The sequence below is a fragment of the Harpia harpyja genome, chromosome 23 (genome assembly GCF_026419915.1).
Source record: "Harpia harpyja isolate bHarHar1 chromosome 23, bHarHar1 primary haplotype, whole genome shotgun sequence".
NCBI classification, from domain to species: Eukaryota; Metazoa; Chordata; class Aves; order Accipitriformes; family Accipitridae; genus Harpia; species Harpia harpyja.
In genome coordinates, this window is record NC_068962.1 from 5,103,111 (window position 1) to 5,121,782 (window position 18,672).

The 18,672-nt window shown below is 38.5% G+C and overlaps 1 protein-coding gene across 5 annotated transcripts in view; it reads right to left on the reverse strand.

Annotated features, from left to right (window-relative positions):
* Window positions 1-295: 295 nt before the first annotated feature.
* Window positions 296-18,672, reverse strand: part of NUDT4 (nudix hydrolase 4) — a 30,498-nt gene continuing 12,121 nt past the window's right edge. For 2 of the 5 annotated variants that reach the window (XM_052774483.1, XM_052774485.1), the window contains exons 2-5: window positions 17,005-17,115; window positions 9,376-9,420; window positions 6,858-6,945; window positions 1,177-4,938 (exon numbers count right to left, since the gene is read on the reverse strand). In XM_052774483.1, coding sequence (XP_052630443.1) covers window positions 4,736-4,938; window positions 6,858-6,945; window positions 9,376-9,420; window positions 17,005-17,115 — 447 coding nt within the window. In that variant the 3' untranslated portion in view covers window positions 1,177-4,735. Of the gene's footprint in view, window positions 942-1,176; window positions 4,939-6,857; window positions 6,946-9,375; window positions 9,421-17,004; window positions 17,116-18,672 lie in introns of those variants that run through there. The other 3 variants (XM_052774486.1, XM_052774487.1, XM_052774484.1) reach the window with 3 other exon arrangements.

The following is an 18,672-nucleotide window of genomic DNA, read 5'->3' on the forward strand; positions in this document are numbered from 1 at the left end:
TTCAAACAGCATTTCCTGCTTACCTAGGGGCAGAGGACTGCCCGAGAGCATTGTTCGGGTGGTACGTAGCCCATAGCGCTCAGATTGCCACCAGCAGGGATGTGGCTGCGGCTGCTGAGTTTGCAGGTTACCGGGCAATACTGTTCCTTGTGTGGAGCGTTGTCTTCCTAATGCGGACACAGTGCTGGCTTCAGCACTCGGGCTGAGCACGCAGGGCTGAGCTTAATGCCACAGCAGTACTGAGGCCAGAACAGTGGTGCAAGTACGAGGGTAAATTTAAAAAACCCCAAAACCATTCAACTTACTTAAAGCTTGAAGATTCTTACTATCTTTCTGAGTCTTGGAAAAGTCAATCATTTTGCCTTTCCCTCTGTGTGTTGTGCTTTGATGCACACTCTACCCCTACTTGTGTGCTTCAGCTTCGCATGATGCATGGGAGATGTTCTGACAGGAGCCAGACACAACTCCAGTAAAACTCTTAAATCTGGAGAGGAGAAGGATGTGTGGTACCTGTCTACTTGTCAGAAGTCATACAGAGAGGGGGAACAGAATAACTGCTCACTGTCAAAACGATGTGGAGGGAAGCAGGTTCAGAAAACAAGAGGAGGTGGGTCTGCAGCAGCAGGCTGAGCTCTGGCAGTGCTCTCCAAGCTGGGGTGGGTATTCGAGATGTGTTCTAATGGGGAGCATGGTGTCAAGTTCAAGGAAAAGAAATCCCTTCCTTCTAACAGCACAAAGAAACTATGTCTGGCTGGGGAGGATCCTGAGCTAGAAATAGCGGTAGGCAGGGGGGCACCTGAGGCAAACACTTACTGTCCTGCTGTTCCTAATTCCTACAGGCACTGCTGAAAATGAGGCACTGGGCTAGACGGACTGGTCTGACCTGATGCAGCTCCTCTCCCTGTTACTGTGTAGATCTTAAATACATGTCTATGCTGCAACTGGAAGACACAAAGAATGAAAGGCGAGTGAGAAATCCCATTGGTATGGGCAGCAGTTACTGTGAGCTAGGATAAGCTCTTCAGAGAGCTCTCCCCCAGGGCTCGATGAAGCTAGAGTACAAGGATGAGGCAAGTAGTAGGAAACATTAGATGAAACTAGGTCTATTTTAGATGGGATGGAAGACTCTTGCACAAACTTCTTTTGCAGTATTTGCGATGGAATGACTACATCATCCACAGGACTAATTTAGATTTTATTCTGGTATTTCTCAAATATAAAAAGTCAAAATTCTTACATCAATCTTTAAAGAAAATCCATGCAAGCAGGTCAAAATGTTTACAACTTAATTTGCTCCCCCCCCCCCCCCCCCAACCCCTTCCCTTCAGTTTTCACTTCACAAACCATGTTGGTAAGTAAACCAAGTGTTTGCCTCAGTTGTTTGTTTTTTGTTTTTTTTTTTTTTTTCACAGCACATTGTTAACAGACCAACGCTAGGCTAAGTCAGGGTGCAGTAAGCACCAAAATAAGATTTTCACTTTAACAGCCTCTCTGCAATACCTCGGTATTTTTTGTGGTGTTTAAAAGCACATCCATTTAATGTAATTCTGGCTCCACATGACTTTAAACTTTAAGGCTATTTCTATTTGATACCACCATAATCTAACTCATGATAATCTCAAAACGTAACAGCCAGGAAAAGCAGCGGTGCAAACTAGACTTTTTGAAAATTGCAGATGACAACCTGTCTCTTCCCTTTCTCCTCTGGAGAACCACATCTGGATACGTTTTACAGAATTTATGGCATGAGAAAAATCCCAAATCTGCTTTGTATGAAATAAGTTTGGCCCATCTAAATAGAGATGCATGTAAAACCAAAATGCTTCTACATTTAAACTGATAGATAGTAGAAAAAACTTTAGCTTTCCTATTCCCATTTTTACACAGACCCTTGCTGTTGAAGTTTAGTGTCAGATTTCATTAGGATTGAAGCTGTACCACTGCCTGTTTACTACAGTTGTTCCCTGTAGCATAACTGAAGTGTTTTCACTTTACCTTTACAATTCACAGAACATTTATCTTTGAAAGGGAGTAGAAGTCAAACTAAGCAATACAGCTCCATTCTGAAGGCTGCATAGAGACTGAAGAGATTTATACAATGAATGCTGTTTAAAAAAAAAAAAAAAAAAGAATCTGTCTGGCACTACTGAACAGCTCAAATGTGTGTGACCAAAAAAATAACCAAAATATTTATAGGCAATCAACTCTGAGTTTGTTAGCAACAGCAATACTGTACATTTTTACATTATTATCAAATACATAATTCAAGAGTTACAAAATAAGATCATGCATTACCACTAAATCTCATACAAGCTTGGATTGGTTTCATTCCAAGAATCTGAAACGGAGACAGAAGCAGTTTTTATGAATAAGAACTCAAACTCTGGATTCTTGTTTTAGCTTTCACAGATTCTATATAATCTTGTTACAAGAAAGCCTGTACAAGTTTGCTCAATTTAAAGTGTAAAAATGACTACTGAACAAAAAAAGTGAGCAAAGTGATCAAAAAAGGGAGCTAAATAATTCACTCTTTTAAAGGCAGCTTTAGAGCCAGAGGTACCCTTACACACCGTGGGTATGATTTTAACAAAGATTAGACATTCTTCAACACACTCAACTCCACCTTCTTCTCTTTCACCTGGCAAAACAGTGCTTTCGATAGACCATTCAGTTTAAAGAAGTGAGCTGAGCAAATGGTGTCCCACTCTGCAGTAGGTTCCGTGTAAAGTAGGCATACGCTTGCGCGCGCTACTGAAATATCAACACTCCTTCCGCAGCCCCCCCACCTCCCGACCGAAAGGCTGGGTAAGCTGTTGGCAATACTTCCACCTTCAGGTGCACCTGAACAGACTTGTGTGTTCTTTCCAGTTCTGGAAGTGACCTGGAATAGGAGATACAGGGATGGAAAGCAGCATCCTACCCAACATTTCAGAAGTCTTCAGCTCTGTGGCTCATGCCTCTTGTCAGTAGTATTTATGCCTCTTCAAAGAGAGCAGCATTAAGAGATCAGATCATCTGTCTCCTTAGTTTCACTGCATTTACATATGGCACAAGATTGGTTTTCTAAGGAGTAACTTGTGGCAACAACATTTTTTCCTAAAAAAGTGTAACAGCACAAAAAAATTCATAGCAGCATTTTACACAATTTGTGTTAAAAAAGTAGAAGTTAACCATTTGTGTATTGAGTAACAAAAGGTTTAAATTACATTTATTTTCCATTTTACACTCACTATTTACTAGTTGGACTATTTACAAAGGTTTAAATGTTGTGTACGAGAATGAGCTTTACCCAGAATAAACTTCACATGTGAGGTAATGGTCTACCTCAACCTCTGTTTTGGCTGGCTATAGAGGAGGTACAGTTGGGTTTAGATCCTAGAAAAAAGTCAGAATTAGGATGTTCACATGAATTAGATTGCGTTCTTATAGAAGAAACCATACACACACACATACACAGAGAGGGTAATCCTATGGTAAAAACATTAAGACCGACAGTGGATTTCGTTTTCATCTTTTTGGCTGAAAAAGAGGAGAAAATAATTAAGAACAGGGAAGTTGTCAGCTGTACCTCATTTATTCCAACTAAGTTTTTATCAAGAGGCCAGCTTTTAATTCAAGAAGCTAAAACAATTGATGTTAAAACAGTAAAACCGAAGCATTTAGGAATTAACTTCAAATTGGGGCTTTCAGCACACCTTCTGAATAAGACAAAGGAATATTTTCTCCACTAGTGTAAAGTAAGTATCAACCCACCTGTCTCCAAGCCCAGGAGGTACCACTACTAGTTCCTGCTGAGCAAGACACCTCAACACATGCTTGCTAACAGACACCTCTGTAACGTAAGGGTGCCCCTTGGGTAAGTCTTTCTTTCCTCTAAATGTTTTTAGATTACAACAGACTGCAGGAACACTACATAAGATGCTTTCTGTTGAAGCTTACAAGTTTTTGGAACCTGCAGTATTATTACAATGCAAACAAAACGTTATCAAAATGCTAAAGGGAAAAAAATGGGCAAAGAGATCTAAAATGCTTTTCATGTAAGTCTTCTGACAGTTCGTCAGCTGACCAAGTGATGAAACAGAAGTATAGTGGATAGTTTTGGTAGTTGCAAGACAAAATTATTGTTCTTGCTCTAGTTATACATTACATGAAGACTGCATAGGACAAGGCAACCTTTTGGATAACTGAGGCAAGCAGTGCTTAGTGTCGGTATCCTTTGCTTTTGACGGGCTGAACGTGGTTTAGTGCTTTATTGTAGTCACACTTATGCATCTCTGCCTTCAATGCACCCATTTACCCAAATACTGCCATCTTAAGATCTTAGCGCTTCATCTGTGGATACCAAATAAGAGTTTAGTGTAAGACTATTTGCTCAAGCTTTTTTCTAAGCAAGTACTCTTGCAGAACTACTGACTAAAACTGACAAGTCTTAAATAAGCTGAACACCACTGAGATGCTTATTTTATTTTAGCAGATATGGAAATTTATATACTCAAGTTTCTTTTTTTTTTTTTTTAAAAATGGCCTGTTAAGGCATCTTAAAAAAAATCCATATATGGCTTTGGTTTGCTGAAATACTATTTTACATTGTTAAAAAGGAAAAACATGTTCAAATAAATTTGACATTATGACACATTCACATATTTCACTTAGAATTGACAGTTATACAGATGCCTACGTGTGATCACAGATGTCTCCCCTTGTGATGACATGAATAAAAAGGTAATCCAAATGTTTATCTCACAGTAGAGGGCAACCCAGAAGTCTGTGCAGAAGTGACATATAAGGAGTTATTATCTGGAAGAGGGGGAACCACAGAGTTTCCATTAGTGGGTGAACAGCTCAGTTTCAGTTTTTCCAAGTACTCTGCATGAACAGGCTTGTGACACTGGAGGACCTTGATTGCATCTTCTACTTTAAACCATTCTCTTTTCCTTCCTGAATGAGTATAATCCACAAAGAAAAACAGTTACAAACTTGTAACAGCACCATTTGTTGCTATCTGATCATTCACTTTTTCTCATTTCTTTTACTTTAGAAGTTCAAGTTGTCAGGCAAAAGATAGTGAGAAGACCTTGAAAGAACGGACGAACACAAGAGATCCACTCAAGCCTACTGAAATGGAGTTCATAATACAGCCTTTCAGATAACTCTCTTGAAACAGATACTGGGCAGAAGCTCATGTAACTGTTCATATGCTCCAAAAGCCACATCTAGTCCTTACAGAAAAGGATATTATTATTTAAATTACTTAATACTGCCTTCCTACATTGTCATACCTAGCAGAAAAACCAATCTGAAGAATGAACACGTATGCATGCATGAAGTTACAGAAGAAGAATGGCTTGGTCTGATTTAGAAAGCAGTGCTCCATACTCAAAACATATCCATGTATGGAGTTATTCAGGTTAGCTGTAAGTTTTAAAAAACAATATACCTTATACCAGAGATATGTTTAGATAAGTTCTAAGAGTTATCTTAGTAAGGTAGTCCTCAGTCCATCTTTCTTATACAAATGAGTCCTTTAAAATTAGAGGCCTCTGAAAATACTTATAGACACAGTCAGGGATGGTATTGTTAGAAGTGGGATGAATTCTGTTTTTCCTTTGGTTTTAGAGTTTTACAGGTACTATGCTTGAACATTATTAAGACATCTATAAACTGCTTGTTTAAAGCCAAGGTTGTTCATCCACCGCCAGCAGCACTCCCCAGAAGCAAGCCGGCAGTAGCCGCAGTGCTGGATGCTCCCCTCTACCCCACAGCCTGGCACCAAGCAGGAACGGAGCAGTACTGTCCTCACAGGTCCTGTGCAGTTCCAGGTACAAAAAAACCCTCAAAACAATCCCACCCCTGCCAATATTGATCCTCTTAAGTAATGGACCACTGATCAGTGTTGCTGTACAGGGAACCTGAAATGCAATTAAGAGGGTGGACTCCCCACAACTTGGTAGGACCAGAAACAAAACATTCTCTCTCCACCTGAAAAACTGAGCAGTTTTGAAATGACCCTTACAGTTACATGCCACTTGCTGACAGATCAGTGTTAAGTTTATGAATGCTAACACTCCTAAAGCACCACCTCCTGAAAAGGGCAAAGCATAACCAAACAAGGTAGGATGTCAGTTTTTATACCAATTCTTAGTTAACTAAAATTTCAGCTGGACAAATACACTGAATGAACTAAGCTTTTTTTTTTTTTTTAAACTTAAGGACAAAACCAGTTAATGTTTACTGAATTAAATTCAAAGTGGAAGATCCATACAACATCACAGAAGATGTTAATCTAACTAAACTGCATGACAGTGGTATCTGTACAACATAGACATATATATAGGAATAGATAGCTCTTAAGGTCAGCACTATTGCTACTGAAAAATTACGCTATGGTGAAAGTAAATACTAGTGATTTTTCCCCCCCAGGAAAATCATGGGAAAAAGAACGTCATCAAAGCTTTCCAAAGATTCCCCACCCCCAAGACACTTTAAAAACCACCCTAGAGTATCAGACAGCAAAACATTCTACTTTTTAAGGGAAAAGTAATTAGTCAGTAAAATATTTGGCCTTTAAAAAAAAAAAAAAATTAAGAGCTGTATCAGCAATTAATGATGAAGTTTATTCCATAGTAATACTTAGAATACCCTAATTAATATAACATAAGAGTAACACAATATGTCGGAAGCAACCCTAGTTATATGTGTACAAAAGCGTGGAAGAACATCATCACAACTTCCAGTAATTTCAGTTTATAGAACAGAGTTAGTATTACCCCAAGAATTATATGAATTGCTTCAGAAAATGAAAGAAGTGTGTTTAATACATTTTAAGTGTAGCACATGAGGACAGAGAATGGGTTTACCTATATTAACTGAATCCTCCCAGTCTTCCAGTATTTCCGTCACAGTAAGAACATAAACATATGTCCTATGCTTCCGATCCTGGTTCTGCTTGAATATTAGAAGTAGACGTTTTAATTCTCAGCAAAAAATAACTTAGACTTACCACAACTGTAAGATTAGAAATTACTTACCTCCGAAGGATACTTGCCAGCAAAACCTGGCTTTTATTTTCACTAAACAAACATCTGTGCTGAGTAGGCCCAAAAGGATGGGAAAACTGACATTTTATTTGAAACAACAGCTATTCTATTTTACTAGGCTAAAAAACCCCAGCCCTCCTAAAACAACCCAAGCAAATTTGAAGATCGTGAAGTGGGACCAAACTATGTTCTTGGTCATCCAGTTTAATATTAGCAGTTGTCCACTAGTACTGCCCATTACTTATCTTTTATGTCTGTTGTAAATTGCCACAGGAGAGTGCATTTGCTAGAACTGTTTCCACAACTCATGTTCCTAGATGAAAGGTTATTAAAAAAACCTTTGCAAGATGGAACCACTGCATCACGCGGCCAGATCATCTATGCAAGGCTGGCTATAAAGTTTCACTCTGTGAGTGAGGCAAATTAAATAGCCTATGTTTGCAATCATGACAAATGCAAAAATCATTACCATCTGTTCACTTGACAGGTTTGCCACGTTCGCAGCACTAACCGCCTATCTGGAAAGCACACGCTTTTTGAACAGGGCAAGTCAAATACAGAGGCTGACAGAGGTAGTCTGCTCGGGGCAGGGTCGCTGTGCCGCAGCCAGTCCACGCAAGGTCTATGTGGACATTACTCCCTGCTAGCTCCCAAACAGGCTAGCGTCCCGACTAACCAAACCATACTGCCCCTTGGAAAAGAACTGAGCTCCTAGAAAACACAGGACCATCTATGATTACAACTATATTAAGAACCAAGAGATGTTATGCCCTAGCTCCCCTTGCAGATGGTTTTATCCTTCCACCAATAACCATTCCTACTTAACTCTGTTTTGCTACAAGCTTAACATAGTTTTAAGCTGTCAGGTTTTACTAGGAAATAAAAATACTCCAAGACTGTTCTTTGTCAGTATCACTATTAAATAGAGTAGATACATCTGTGACATGTAGCCTTTCTGGCTGTAGTTCTAGAATGGGAGGACTCAGCAGCAATATCGTTTCCATCTACTCTTAGTTCCATCCCCAGGTTGCAATGTGTGCCCCCTCAATGGTACTAACAACTACTTGTGGGGCTGTGTTGTGCAACTGAAGTAGGGCCTTGATTTAAGTTAGGACTAACCTAGAAAAGTGCCACTCAACACAGATTTTTTTTTTTTAATCTCCTCTGGTCTAGACAGTGGTAGATGGCTTAAGAAGAACATACAGCTGAATTACCAAAGAATCATCATCCCTTGCAGCCCTTGTTTTAAGGCAACAGAATGATAGGTATCCCTTTTTTTTTTTTTTTTTTTTTTGTCTGAGCTGGGAAATACAGAATAGTTCTGTAGACTAACCAGCGGAGTTAAAACACAGGCAACTTTTTAATGTGTAGGACCATCCAGGTGTACTCAAACCCCAAACAAATCAGAAAAAGGGTGAGTGCTACTGACTACAAACAGGAGCTTCTCTAATTTTGTCATGGTTTCCATACTTCGCAATGGGAACACCTTTAGCACTGTATCAACTAGTCACACCATACATGACTGAGTAATATTTCACATAGGAAATCCCTATCAGGAATACACTGCCTCTGAAAGTTGGTTTTATAATTAAACTGTGAATATTCTTATCTAACTACTAGACTAAGGGACTCTCACCCATCATACAGCACAACATAATAACGCTGGATGTGTTATGATCTGAAGACTCACACCTACATTTCTAGTCTGCTCCTGTCTAGAACCTGAGCAGAAGTGGGCAGCACCAACACTAAAAAGAGTTATATCTAGCATGCATCCTTGTGCTGTCAGTAGCTCAAGAGTCTGATGTTTACACTATGAAATACAAGTTTTGAACTACATAGTATTGCTAAAGGTTAGATTTATCTGTTATCCAAAGCCTTAGCTTTTTTTAGTGAATCAAAGCCATAATGAGATACTTCATATACAGACCTATCAATTTAGGTGTGTGAAAGCTGTCAAGCTACTTCAGCAACATCTAATCAGAGAGGAAAAGTCAGAATAGTGCCTCAAAAAAGGCATGTGGGATATTTCAGAAATCCTAGATCTATCAATGTTGGTTTCACTTTTTTTTAAAAAACCCCCAAACTTCTAGATGGTGTCCAAGTAGTAATTTAATCTTTCCAGGAAGGTTCGAAGTATTTTGAAATCCTCACCTGTCTAATGTAGCATTTCCAGCAGCATTGTAAAATTATAGGCAGGCAATACTGAAGAACTTAAGTCTGATGTTGTAGTTTATCAGCTCTCACAAAAAAAAACCCCCCAAACCAAAATAAAACAGAACCAAAAAAACCAAAAGCCAACAAACATTGTTTTTAAAAGGTAAAAGAAATAGCTCACCTCAAATATCCCAAGCAGTCTGCCTAGCTTTCCCTTTACGCCAGCCTACAAAACAAACAGGAAAAAGTGTTAACATGTGCCTTTTAATTTCAAAAACTAAAATATCAGTACCAGCCTCCTACATCAGCATACTCCTCCTTAGTAGGGTTATTTAAGCAAGTGTTTTAACATAAGTTTTAATTAAACAGTGCTGCATTGCTTCTGGAGTTTCTATTTTTAGAGTACTTACAAGTATTAGAACACAAAAGCTTGTCCCAAAGAGTGGATCAAAGAATGCATAAATCTTTCAAGTTTTCCATCCAGACCAAAATACTGTTTTTACTTTAATAAAATAGAGTACAAAAGAACATGTAAAGAGATAAATGCCATCCAATACTGAAATAATCCAGGGAAGTAGATAGGACAAGAGATAATTTCAAGTAGAATAATAATAAATCTAGAGAGGGAATCATTAAAACTCCATTGCTATTTTACACAGAAACTTAAGTCCAAATCTTCAAAATACAATAACAAATTACACTGTAGGTTACTGGGTGGATCTTGCAGCATAATGACTTAATGTATGCTAATTTTCATATGAAAGCATAGCTTTTGGTATGTAAGCTTAAAGCCAAATTTATATCCCCAATTCTCTACAAACAGTTTTGAATTCTTTTTCTAGTTAATAACATTACAAAAGGCTTTAAATTCAGAGCTTTACTCCAACTTTTTAAAACAACCCCTATGTGTATCAGCCTGTGCTCAGTAATTTTTATCAATACAGTTAAGACAGTCATTATGTTCTACTGAGACTCTAGGATTTGTTCTTCCAAAAGTAATATATAATGCCTCTTCCAACAGAAGTAGTTTATGATCATCCATTTATTCTAAACAAATCTCAGTCCATACGCCTGAGACATAAAAGCGTATGTAGTCTACTGGTAGACAAAGCCATATTTAGATTATTTTTTGTCTTGTTGTATAACTGATATTTAAAATAGGGCTTCTTAGTGCTAAGATGACATTTTCTAGCCTTCAGTCTTTGTTTCCAGCTTCAACCAAAGTTACTGATGTCTTACGTCTTTATATAAAAAGGACCATATGGATCTTAATTACATTTTAATGAGTAACTCTGACAGACAACTGGGCAGGCTTTAGCAATAAGTCTAATCAAGATCTTACAAGTGAATGTTTTCTGTGTCTGTCTTTTTAAAGAAAGCAGATGGCTGGTGATATTTATTAAGCAGTTTTGATGAAGGAAGTCTGATCGCAGCCTGTGCAACTCAACAAGCATTTTGCTTCTCTAGAGCAAGAGCTAGACCTGAAGTTAATGCAAAACTACATACAATATTCTTCTGGTTGTCTGCTGTGATGACAAAGATACCGGTTAGAGCTCATGAAGCTGAAATATGTAAGTGGACCTGCTGGGTAAGTGATTAGGCAGCATATTAATTATGAAAGCAACAGACACTTATTTTTGTCTGAAAGGGTCAGCTATGCAACAACAGGCACTAAAGACTGCTTATGCTTTACGCTGGGTAATGAAAAAGCATTTATTAGCCTAAAGGAACACACGCTGAAGAAATGTTTAAGTTTTACTGATCAGTCCTAATTTCCTCAACATTACAGTATCTTTTAAAACAAGAGAAGCAGACCCTAAAAGGCTACAAACTTACACTTCTGTCCTCAATTTTTGCCTTTCTTCTCATGCAGCACTATCTAGCAATCACTAAACCCTTTAAGATTTTTACTTCATGGCAAACTGAACAACTAAAAAAAGCAATTTCCCATCATCCTATTCCATCAAAAGTAACATGAATCTGTGGGAAAAAAATTACTCCCCTTCACCTCAAATCCAACCCCCCCCCCCAACACTAACCTCCCCCAACCAAAAAACTTTAAAGATTTTATAACTCTTTAAGAAGTCCCAGCCAAGGCCTCACTTACATTACAAAGATTTCTTAAAGGCAGGTCTATGGCAACAGGACTGTTGAAGGACAAAGAAACTCACCATCAATAGATGCAGGAGGGCTTCTCTGAACTGCTAAGTGGGAGTCTGACAATTAATCAATATCCACCACATGGCACAAACACCACCACCAGGTAAGTTTACCAATACTGAATAGCTTTCATAGAGAAGTTTTTTCAACTTACTAGTACCCCATAGTCACAGTGGGAATTTATCATCAATGTTACTCTAAGTGGAATTTACTTAACAGCTTTCTGTTCTCCCTCCAAGCAAATCAGTGGTTTAAACAAATACTCTTAGCCGAGTAATTCTGAATGAAACAATTAGAAGCACTCCATTACATTAAGTGTAAAAATTCCCCAAAGCTTATAATGAAGCTTTTGTGCAACCAGATGTTGCTACGTAAATGTGATTACTGTCACTGATGTCTAGTTACTCTCTAGGCAAAGATATGCGCTTCCAAAATATAGCATAATTCCTGCAGACAGTAGCGTCTTTTGAAAACCTCTATACCCCAAAGTATAAAGAGGTGGTAATTAAGAGTCTCATGATTTTTCTCTGCAAGTAATATATTCAACTGAATCATCTTCATAGTTTAAAAACCACCATCAACTTGACAGTGGTTTTTTTAAGTGCTTTTGCTAATAAAAATATTTCCTCCAAGTTCTTATCTTAATGTAGTTCCTTCAAAATGTGTCAAAATTAAGTGCTAGAGGACCAAGAAATGCTTCAGCTTTTTCACCAGAAAGTCAAATAAAGTTCCCACTTTCCTAATTGTAAGCTTCTAATCCAATACACTGGTTAAGTTCTAGACTTTGAACCATTTTGTCTCTAATAAAAATATCTTTCTTCCTCTGGCCTTTATGTACCCATGGCTGTACAAACATGGTTCTTTAAGTAAACAGAATCCTATAGGCTACAGTAAGTGTGCAAGACAGTCTAAACTTTGGGAGAAAAGCCTGAAAAAACCCCACATTTCTTTTGACAGACAAGCTGTTGAATTAAGTGCTACGTCCCCCCAAGAACAATTCCTTAAGGAAGTCTGAGTACTATGTAGATAAGGTCTCAAATCTGAATTTATGCATATATTTTAATATTAGTCTAAATCCAACCACAAGAGGGAAAACCCTCCACTTCATCCCATAATCTTTCTAGCCTGGAGGTCATTCACTGTTGGCAGCTCTAGACATACTGCAGTCTCAGATGCGCAGTCAGGCTTGCCTTTTGTTTCCTGTAGATGGAGCAAGAGTCATGCTGCAGTTTAATTTTTAGGCTAACAGTCTACCAAGGCAGAAAGTTGCTTAAAATCTGAAAGATTTAAGAGTTATTTTTAACTGTGGGATCTGTTGGATAGTACTTTAATGGCTACACTCCTGAAGGCACAGTGCAAGACTATTCCTGCCCTTTCTTGCATACTCTTATAAAACCCCAAGGGTTTCACTGTACCTGCCACAATCTTTCAGCTGTAGGTTTTGTACAGTTTCTACCTAGTTCTAGTCTGTAACACCCAATCACTTTTCAAATATCAGACACACACTGGAGCAGATTCCTGTATTTCCTGCGAGAGGTCTTCGATAATACTACTGCCATTTTCACTGTTGCAGCAGATTAACCTTCAGCATCAGCCTCTTAGAACCTATATTCACACAGATCTGGGAGAAATTGCATATTTTTTGGTAGGCATTTCAATATACTACCAAGTACAAACAAAGCAAGAGTCTCAGTTTTTGGTGAGATGGAGGAAGAAAAGGGAGTGGGAAGGTTCTCCTTCCATTTAAGAGGCTGGACATCATCAGCTTGCCACCCTTATTATTCGTGTCATATTTCTCTTTGAACACCACATGTGCTAACAACTCTTATTTCTGTGTTTCACGCTTACCCAATTAAAGACTAAGCTCTAAATTCATTAACAGAGTAGCTCCTCATTTAGATGAGGTTTAATACCTTCCTGGGATTGCTTTATATTGTAACTTCATTTTGGTATTCTACTTTCAGGTTTGTAAAACTTACTGTACCTAAGGAACTTGACAGGTTATCTTAATTACTGTAACCTGTGAAATGGCAGATAAACTTAAATGAAATTCATACTAAACATTTAGTAGAGGTAAAAACCCAAATCACTAACATGAACAGAACTTAAGGATAAAAAAAAAAATTTGAAGTCATGCACACAGGCAGACTGTGGAACAACTGCATGGCATGTAAATTTGACTACAAAGATCTTTGCTTGGGTTTTAAAACAAAGATTTTGAATACGCTACTGTTGGTGGGAAAGAGAGGGATATTTAGAGCCAGTGGGCTATCATACTGTAAGCTATTAACGCTCCTACCATTATAACTCCCACTATAAATTTCTCCATTTTAATAAATTAATGGAAACCAATGCTTAGTTTGTGCATGACCCAATACTGAAGAAACACAGTTCAAACCAGTGCTACAGTGTGCCTCCTTTGAAGTTTATTCATTCACAAAACTCTTAACAGTTCACTGTACTGTAACCAGCTTGCCAGGTGACATTGACCTTAGTATAAAAATAGAAAGGACATCCATCTCTAGAAAGGTTAGTATTAGTTTCCATGGCTCAAGTCAAAACCCTGAATACCACTCTGGCTTTTCTTTAAAAATGGCGCGTCGCAGTCTTGTGGCAGCACACAAGATTCAGCCTGTAGCTTAAGAATATTTTACTTTAAGGCATGAGCTTTTAATGCTCATCAGCTACACAAGCTATCAAACCCTGGAAACTCTGAAGCTGTATAACAAGTGTCACCAAATGATTTTTGCTTATTAAAACCCCTAACCTTTGAAAAATCTTTATGCATTGCAAGCACAGCTCAGAGTTGAACATGGCTGGCAGTTTGTGTCTTACTCCAGAACATCATAAAAAAAAAAAGCATAGCCACTGTAGTAAAAGTGAATTAAGAGTTGGTTTAACTTCTGAGCAAAATGTCCCTGTGCTAGCACCACTCAAGAGCTTTATATTTGCTGGGTTCTCTTCTTCACCTTTAGAAAGAGTTTCTCTCATGGTGTATAAACACTGATGATGTTGGCATTTTTCGGGTTCGTTTACAACATGCAGCTCTTCTATCATGAAGCCTCTTACTGAATTTTTGATGACAACACATATTCTAAGCAGCCACAGAACAGCTTAACATACAATACACTGCTGAAAGGTAATCAAAGTATTTGCCTAAACCACGTTTGCATGTAGCTGGTTTTAAGATTCACTTTGTGTGATAGCACTTGAACAAAACATGATGAAAAGAGAGCTCTGTGTATGAGTGAAGTAGGCTGACCTCCGTCTTCAGGGTTCAAAACAGCCTAGGGTTGCCGAGTACTGCGATTCTTGACCAGAACCACCATGATGTATGGGAAAGTCTTTCGCTTTGCCCTGAGAAAGAAATGAGGGCAAGAACAAAACTGAGCTATGGAAGGACTGCTTCACATCATAACAGCAGGTACTCCTATTTTTCACTTTCTGATTTGCCCTTTTCTTTTTTTTTGCCTGCTGATGTGAAAGCATATCCAAAGGGAAAAAGATGATTCAGAAGTAACATTTTGGTATCTGTATGAACCAGAGAAGGTCACAGTGTCTGGACACTGTGCGCACTCTGACTGGGCTTTTACATTAACGGAGAAATTTGTACTAAGTTTATACTGTATGATGTATCATCCAGCAATATTCTATACCCACTCCTTAGCTATCCCAGCTTAACCTTCTCCCACAGTCATGGCCCATGCACTGCACCACTGCAAAAATCTGCAAGCAGAGCTCCAGCAAAGCCAGGACTTGGAAGCCTTCCTCAGAATATTCTCAAGGCAAAACCATGTGTAGTAGAAAACTGGTTATCAGCCCCCAGGTCACAACTCCCACTGCTATACTACTTTGCTACAAAGTCAGCCTGAGAGTTTTGTGCGTAGCACTGCATTCCCCGCAAGCTGAGAAGCTAGACCACTCAGGCAGCTTTCAATAGCAACTTTGATGACATACTAACTGCAGACAGGTCCCTTCAAGATGATCCATTCTTCACCACCAAAGAAAAACCCAAACATATGACTACAGTTCAGTCAGCTCTAGTTGGACATGGAGACGAGATTTCACTATCCCTCATCTTGGACTGTGCCTTAGGACAGATCAGCAATTAAAGCTACCAGTGTTCACAAGAACATTGAGCCAGTGGTTCTGTGCTTTTTAATCCCACCCATCAACATGTGACAGTGGGAAGCGCCAGGACTTTCCCCAGAGGTACTACTACTGCCTAGAAGCCCAAATCTTTGCTCCTTTCAAACGGACTGCCTTGTGGCTGCCTCCTTTACTTTTACACATACAGAAGCACTTGCCCGAGTCTGTCTTCTGCAGCTCAAAATTGCCCCCCTCCTCAGGCAAAACTGGACACAGACAAAAAGTCTGGAATAGCTTTGTATCAGTGAGGCTTATTTATGCTCCAACCTTGCTGCATGAAGGCTGCTAAGAGCACTGAATGCTGAACTAGTCTGTTCCCCATTTAAGAGGGGAGGAGGGTCACTGAACCGCAGTTCACAGAAGATCTCATTTTGACACCAAATAGCAGGCAGCATTTGGTGCAAGTTGCACCTACGTCAAGTTCCCAAGCCTCTACAACCCAGCAGAACCAGTCTTAAGGGTAAGCGAGATAAACCACTAGATAGCGCAGCTAATAAAAAAATCATTGTACATACTAATTAGCAACAATATTAGCGTGTTTTGTGAATAGTAGTAGTCAAACTGCGATGAGAGAACTGTTTAAGACTAGTAGAAATCCTGTAGGTCACTCTATTGCCAGGATGCATCCACTTTCTGTGAAACCTTATACCCTCTATTTAAGAAGTATAATATAAAGAATTAAGAGTTGACCTGTGGTCACTTACGCATTGCATAATTTCTAGCTAAATCAAGTGACTCTGATTTTTCATTAGTTTTAATTGGCTTACAGTCCAGGCTGTTAGATATTCAAGTAGCATTTAACATTTTTAACAGTTTGCCTAGGAAAAATAAATAGCAAGTTAAAAAACAGAATTTTGAATTTGAAATTTAAGGACCATACTAGAGTGGGAAACTGCATTAATTCATCAAGACTTAAAGCTCTGTTTTGCCTAGGGGTAGGAGCAGAGATAGAAAGGCAGACTATACCTATGGTGTTTTCTTTATAGATAAACAGCCTTAAATGTACTTAACAAGGCCTTTTTACTGTTGAATTCTCAACTGCTCAGATACATCAGTTTCTAATCCGTTTAGTTTGGAACCTCCTCAAAGGTCTGTTTATTTCTCCTTCTTATGTAGCTACGCATTAATGGTTAGCTCACCTTCAGTCTGTTCTAGAAGAGCTGCGAGTCAAACATTTTCTGCACAAACAGAGAAATGCTACACTACTATAATATGTCATTTGGCATAAAGTCATAGTTCCGCTTCCAGTAAGTGTTTATAAAGGCAGACAGAAATTTAGCTATGAAATGAAAGCGTGCTGGGAAGCCAGCTAATTAGTTCACCTCACTGCACTATACCCCAATTCTAACACACAAAACTGCAGTTCTTTGAATTTCACAACCATGGAAGTCTCAAGTCAAATCCTGGATAAAGAAGGTAGAGTTCCCTCTTTTTTCTTGATTCCCATCTGAAGACAGCAGCAGCAGAAAGAAGCTGGATTTTTTTGTTTTGTTTTTGTTACCTCTTCATACACCTCTCTGACGGCTGCTCCCCCTGGCTCTTCTTCTGGTTCCATTCCTCCACCCGGTACGATCCACTGATCGGGGTATCGGCTACTGCTTACCAACAGCACCTATAAATAATTGCAAATGACTGTTAAATATAGCTCACAAATCAGGAATCTTGGTACTATCTACTTTTTCAGCAAGGCACTTATTCACCTAGCCAGATGGATTATAGACTTTAGAAATTAAACGTAATAGGCAACCAGGAGTTGTAAGAAGTAAAAAAGAAGTGACATTAACATCCAGTCTTTTTGATACAGCTAAGTCAAGACAATGTCATTATAATCTCCTTACACAAACACTTTCATCAGATGCTTAGGCACAATGTGAAAAATACACAATACAATATGCACAGGAATGAAGATATACAACAAAAATCTAGTAACAATATTCTCCAATATCGATTAAGTCTTAGGGTCATATAGACGGTAAAACGTGAGAATTAAGACATTTTCATCACACGGAAGTTAAAATAGTACTTCTGGAATGGCATCGTTTGGCTAAAAAACTCCACTTCTGAAAATATTTCTAATTTTTAGTCTTAGACAAGCTTCTTTTCAGTTACTGAAGTGTTATGTTAGCATGGCATGCTTACAATACTGCATAACTAAATTATAAGGAGAATACTTCATTTGCCCTTCTCGAATTTCATTTCTTCTAATATTTCTGTAGAAGAAAAAAACTGCAACACATTAAATTTTAAATGATTTCTAAATTTAATAACTTTTTTCCCCCAAGACACTTTAATTTCACTTAATTTGACTCTGTAACCTGATCATATCATTGATATATACCAATTTAAAACCCACTGTCTATAGGACCTGTCCTTCATAATATTCAGAGCTGAGAAGATTTTAGCCACCTGTCCAACAAACTAGGATGCCTCGTATTTGGAATGATTTGCAGTAGAAGTCAATGAAAATAAGACCTTGCTTCAGGACCACATGGAAATAAACAGTTTAACTTGTGTTTGAGACATGTCCTGATTACCAAGACATACTCAATCATCTGTGTAGTAACAAGCTTCATATTCTAGGCAATACCTACATAAGCCCTACCCTGAAGTCAAAAGACAACTGTGGGGAGCAAAGGGACAGGGTCAGTGTTCAAATCTTTAAAAGCAATTAAAAGACTAGCGACAAGAACCTCTGTCTAAAGGTTAAAGTATTGACTGGTCCCAGACGACTGAAGTGACAGTCCAGTCCTTGCCAACTACCTTTATGGTCTTTAAACTCATCTCCTGTTGGATTAAGTAGGAAAACAATTCCCTGATGAGGGCAACAGGGAAATGCTTATCACTTATACTATGTCCCTTTGGCACTCATGGAAATATGGTGTAGGTTCATCTACAGGAACTAGGAGTGTAATTAAGATGACTGCATACCTTTGTGAATGCAACAATGCCTACGCATACTGAAGTGCATGTAGAAGAGCCTTATCTGACAGATATTTTCTTGTTGTAATGTCTGTTTTATTTGCAGTCAAGATTTGTCCTACTCTGAAGGATTCTCCACTGTACTAATTTCCCCCAGATTTTTCCTACGCTTAGTAAGGAACACAGCAGAGACCTCATTTAGTACAGAATCATTCTTAGCATCTGATCTAAATGTTCACATTTTGAGTCA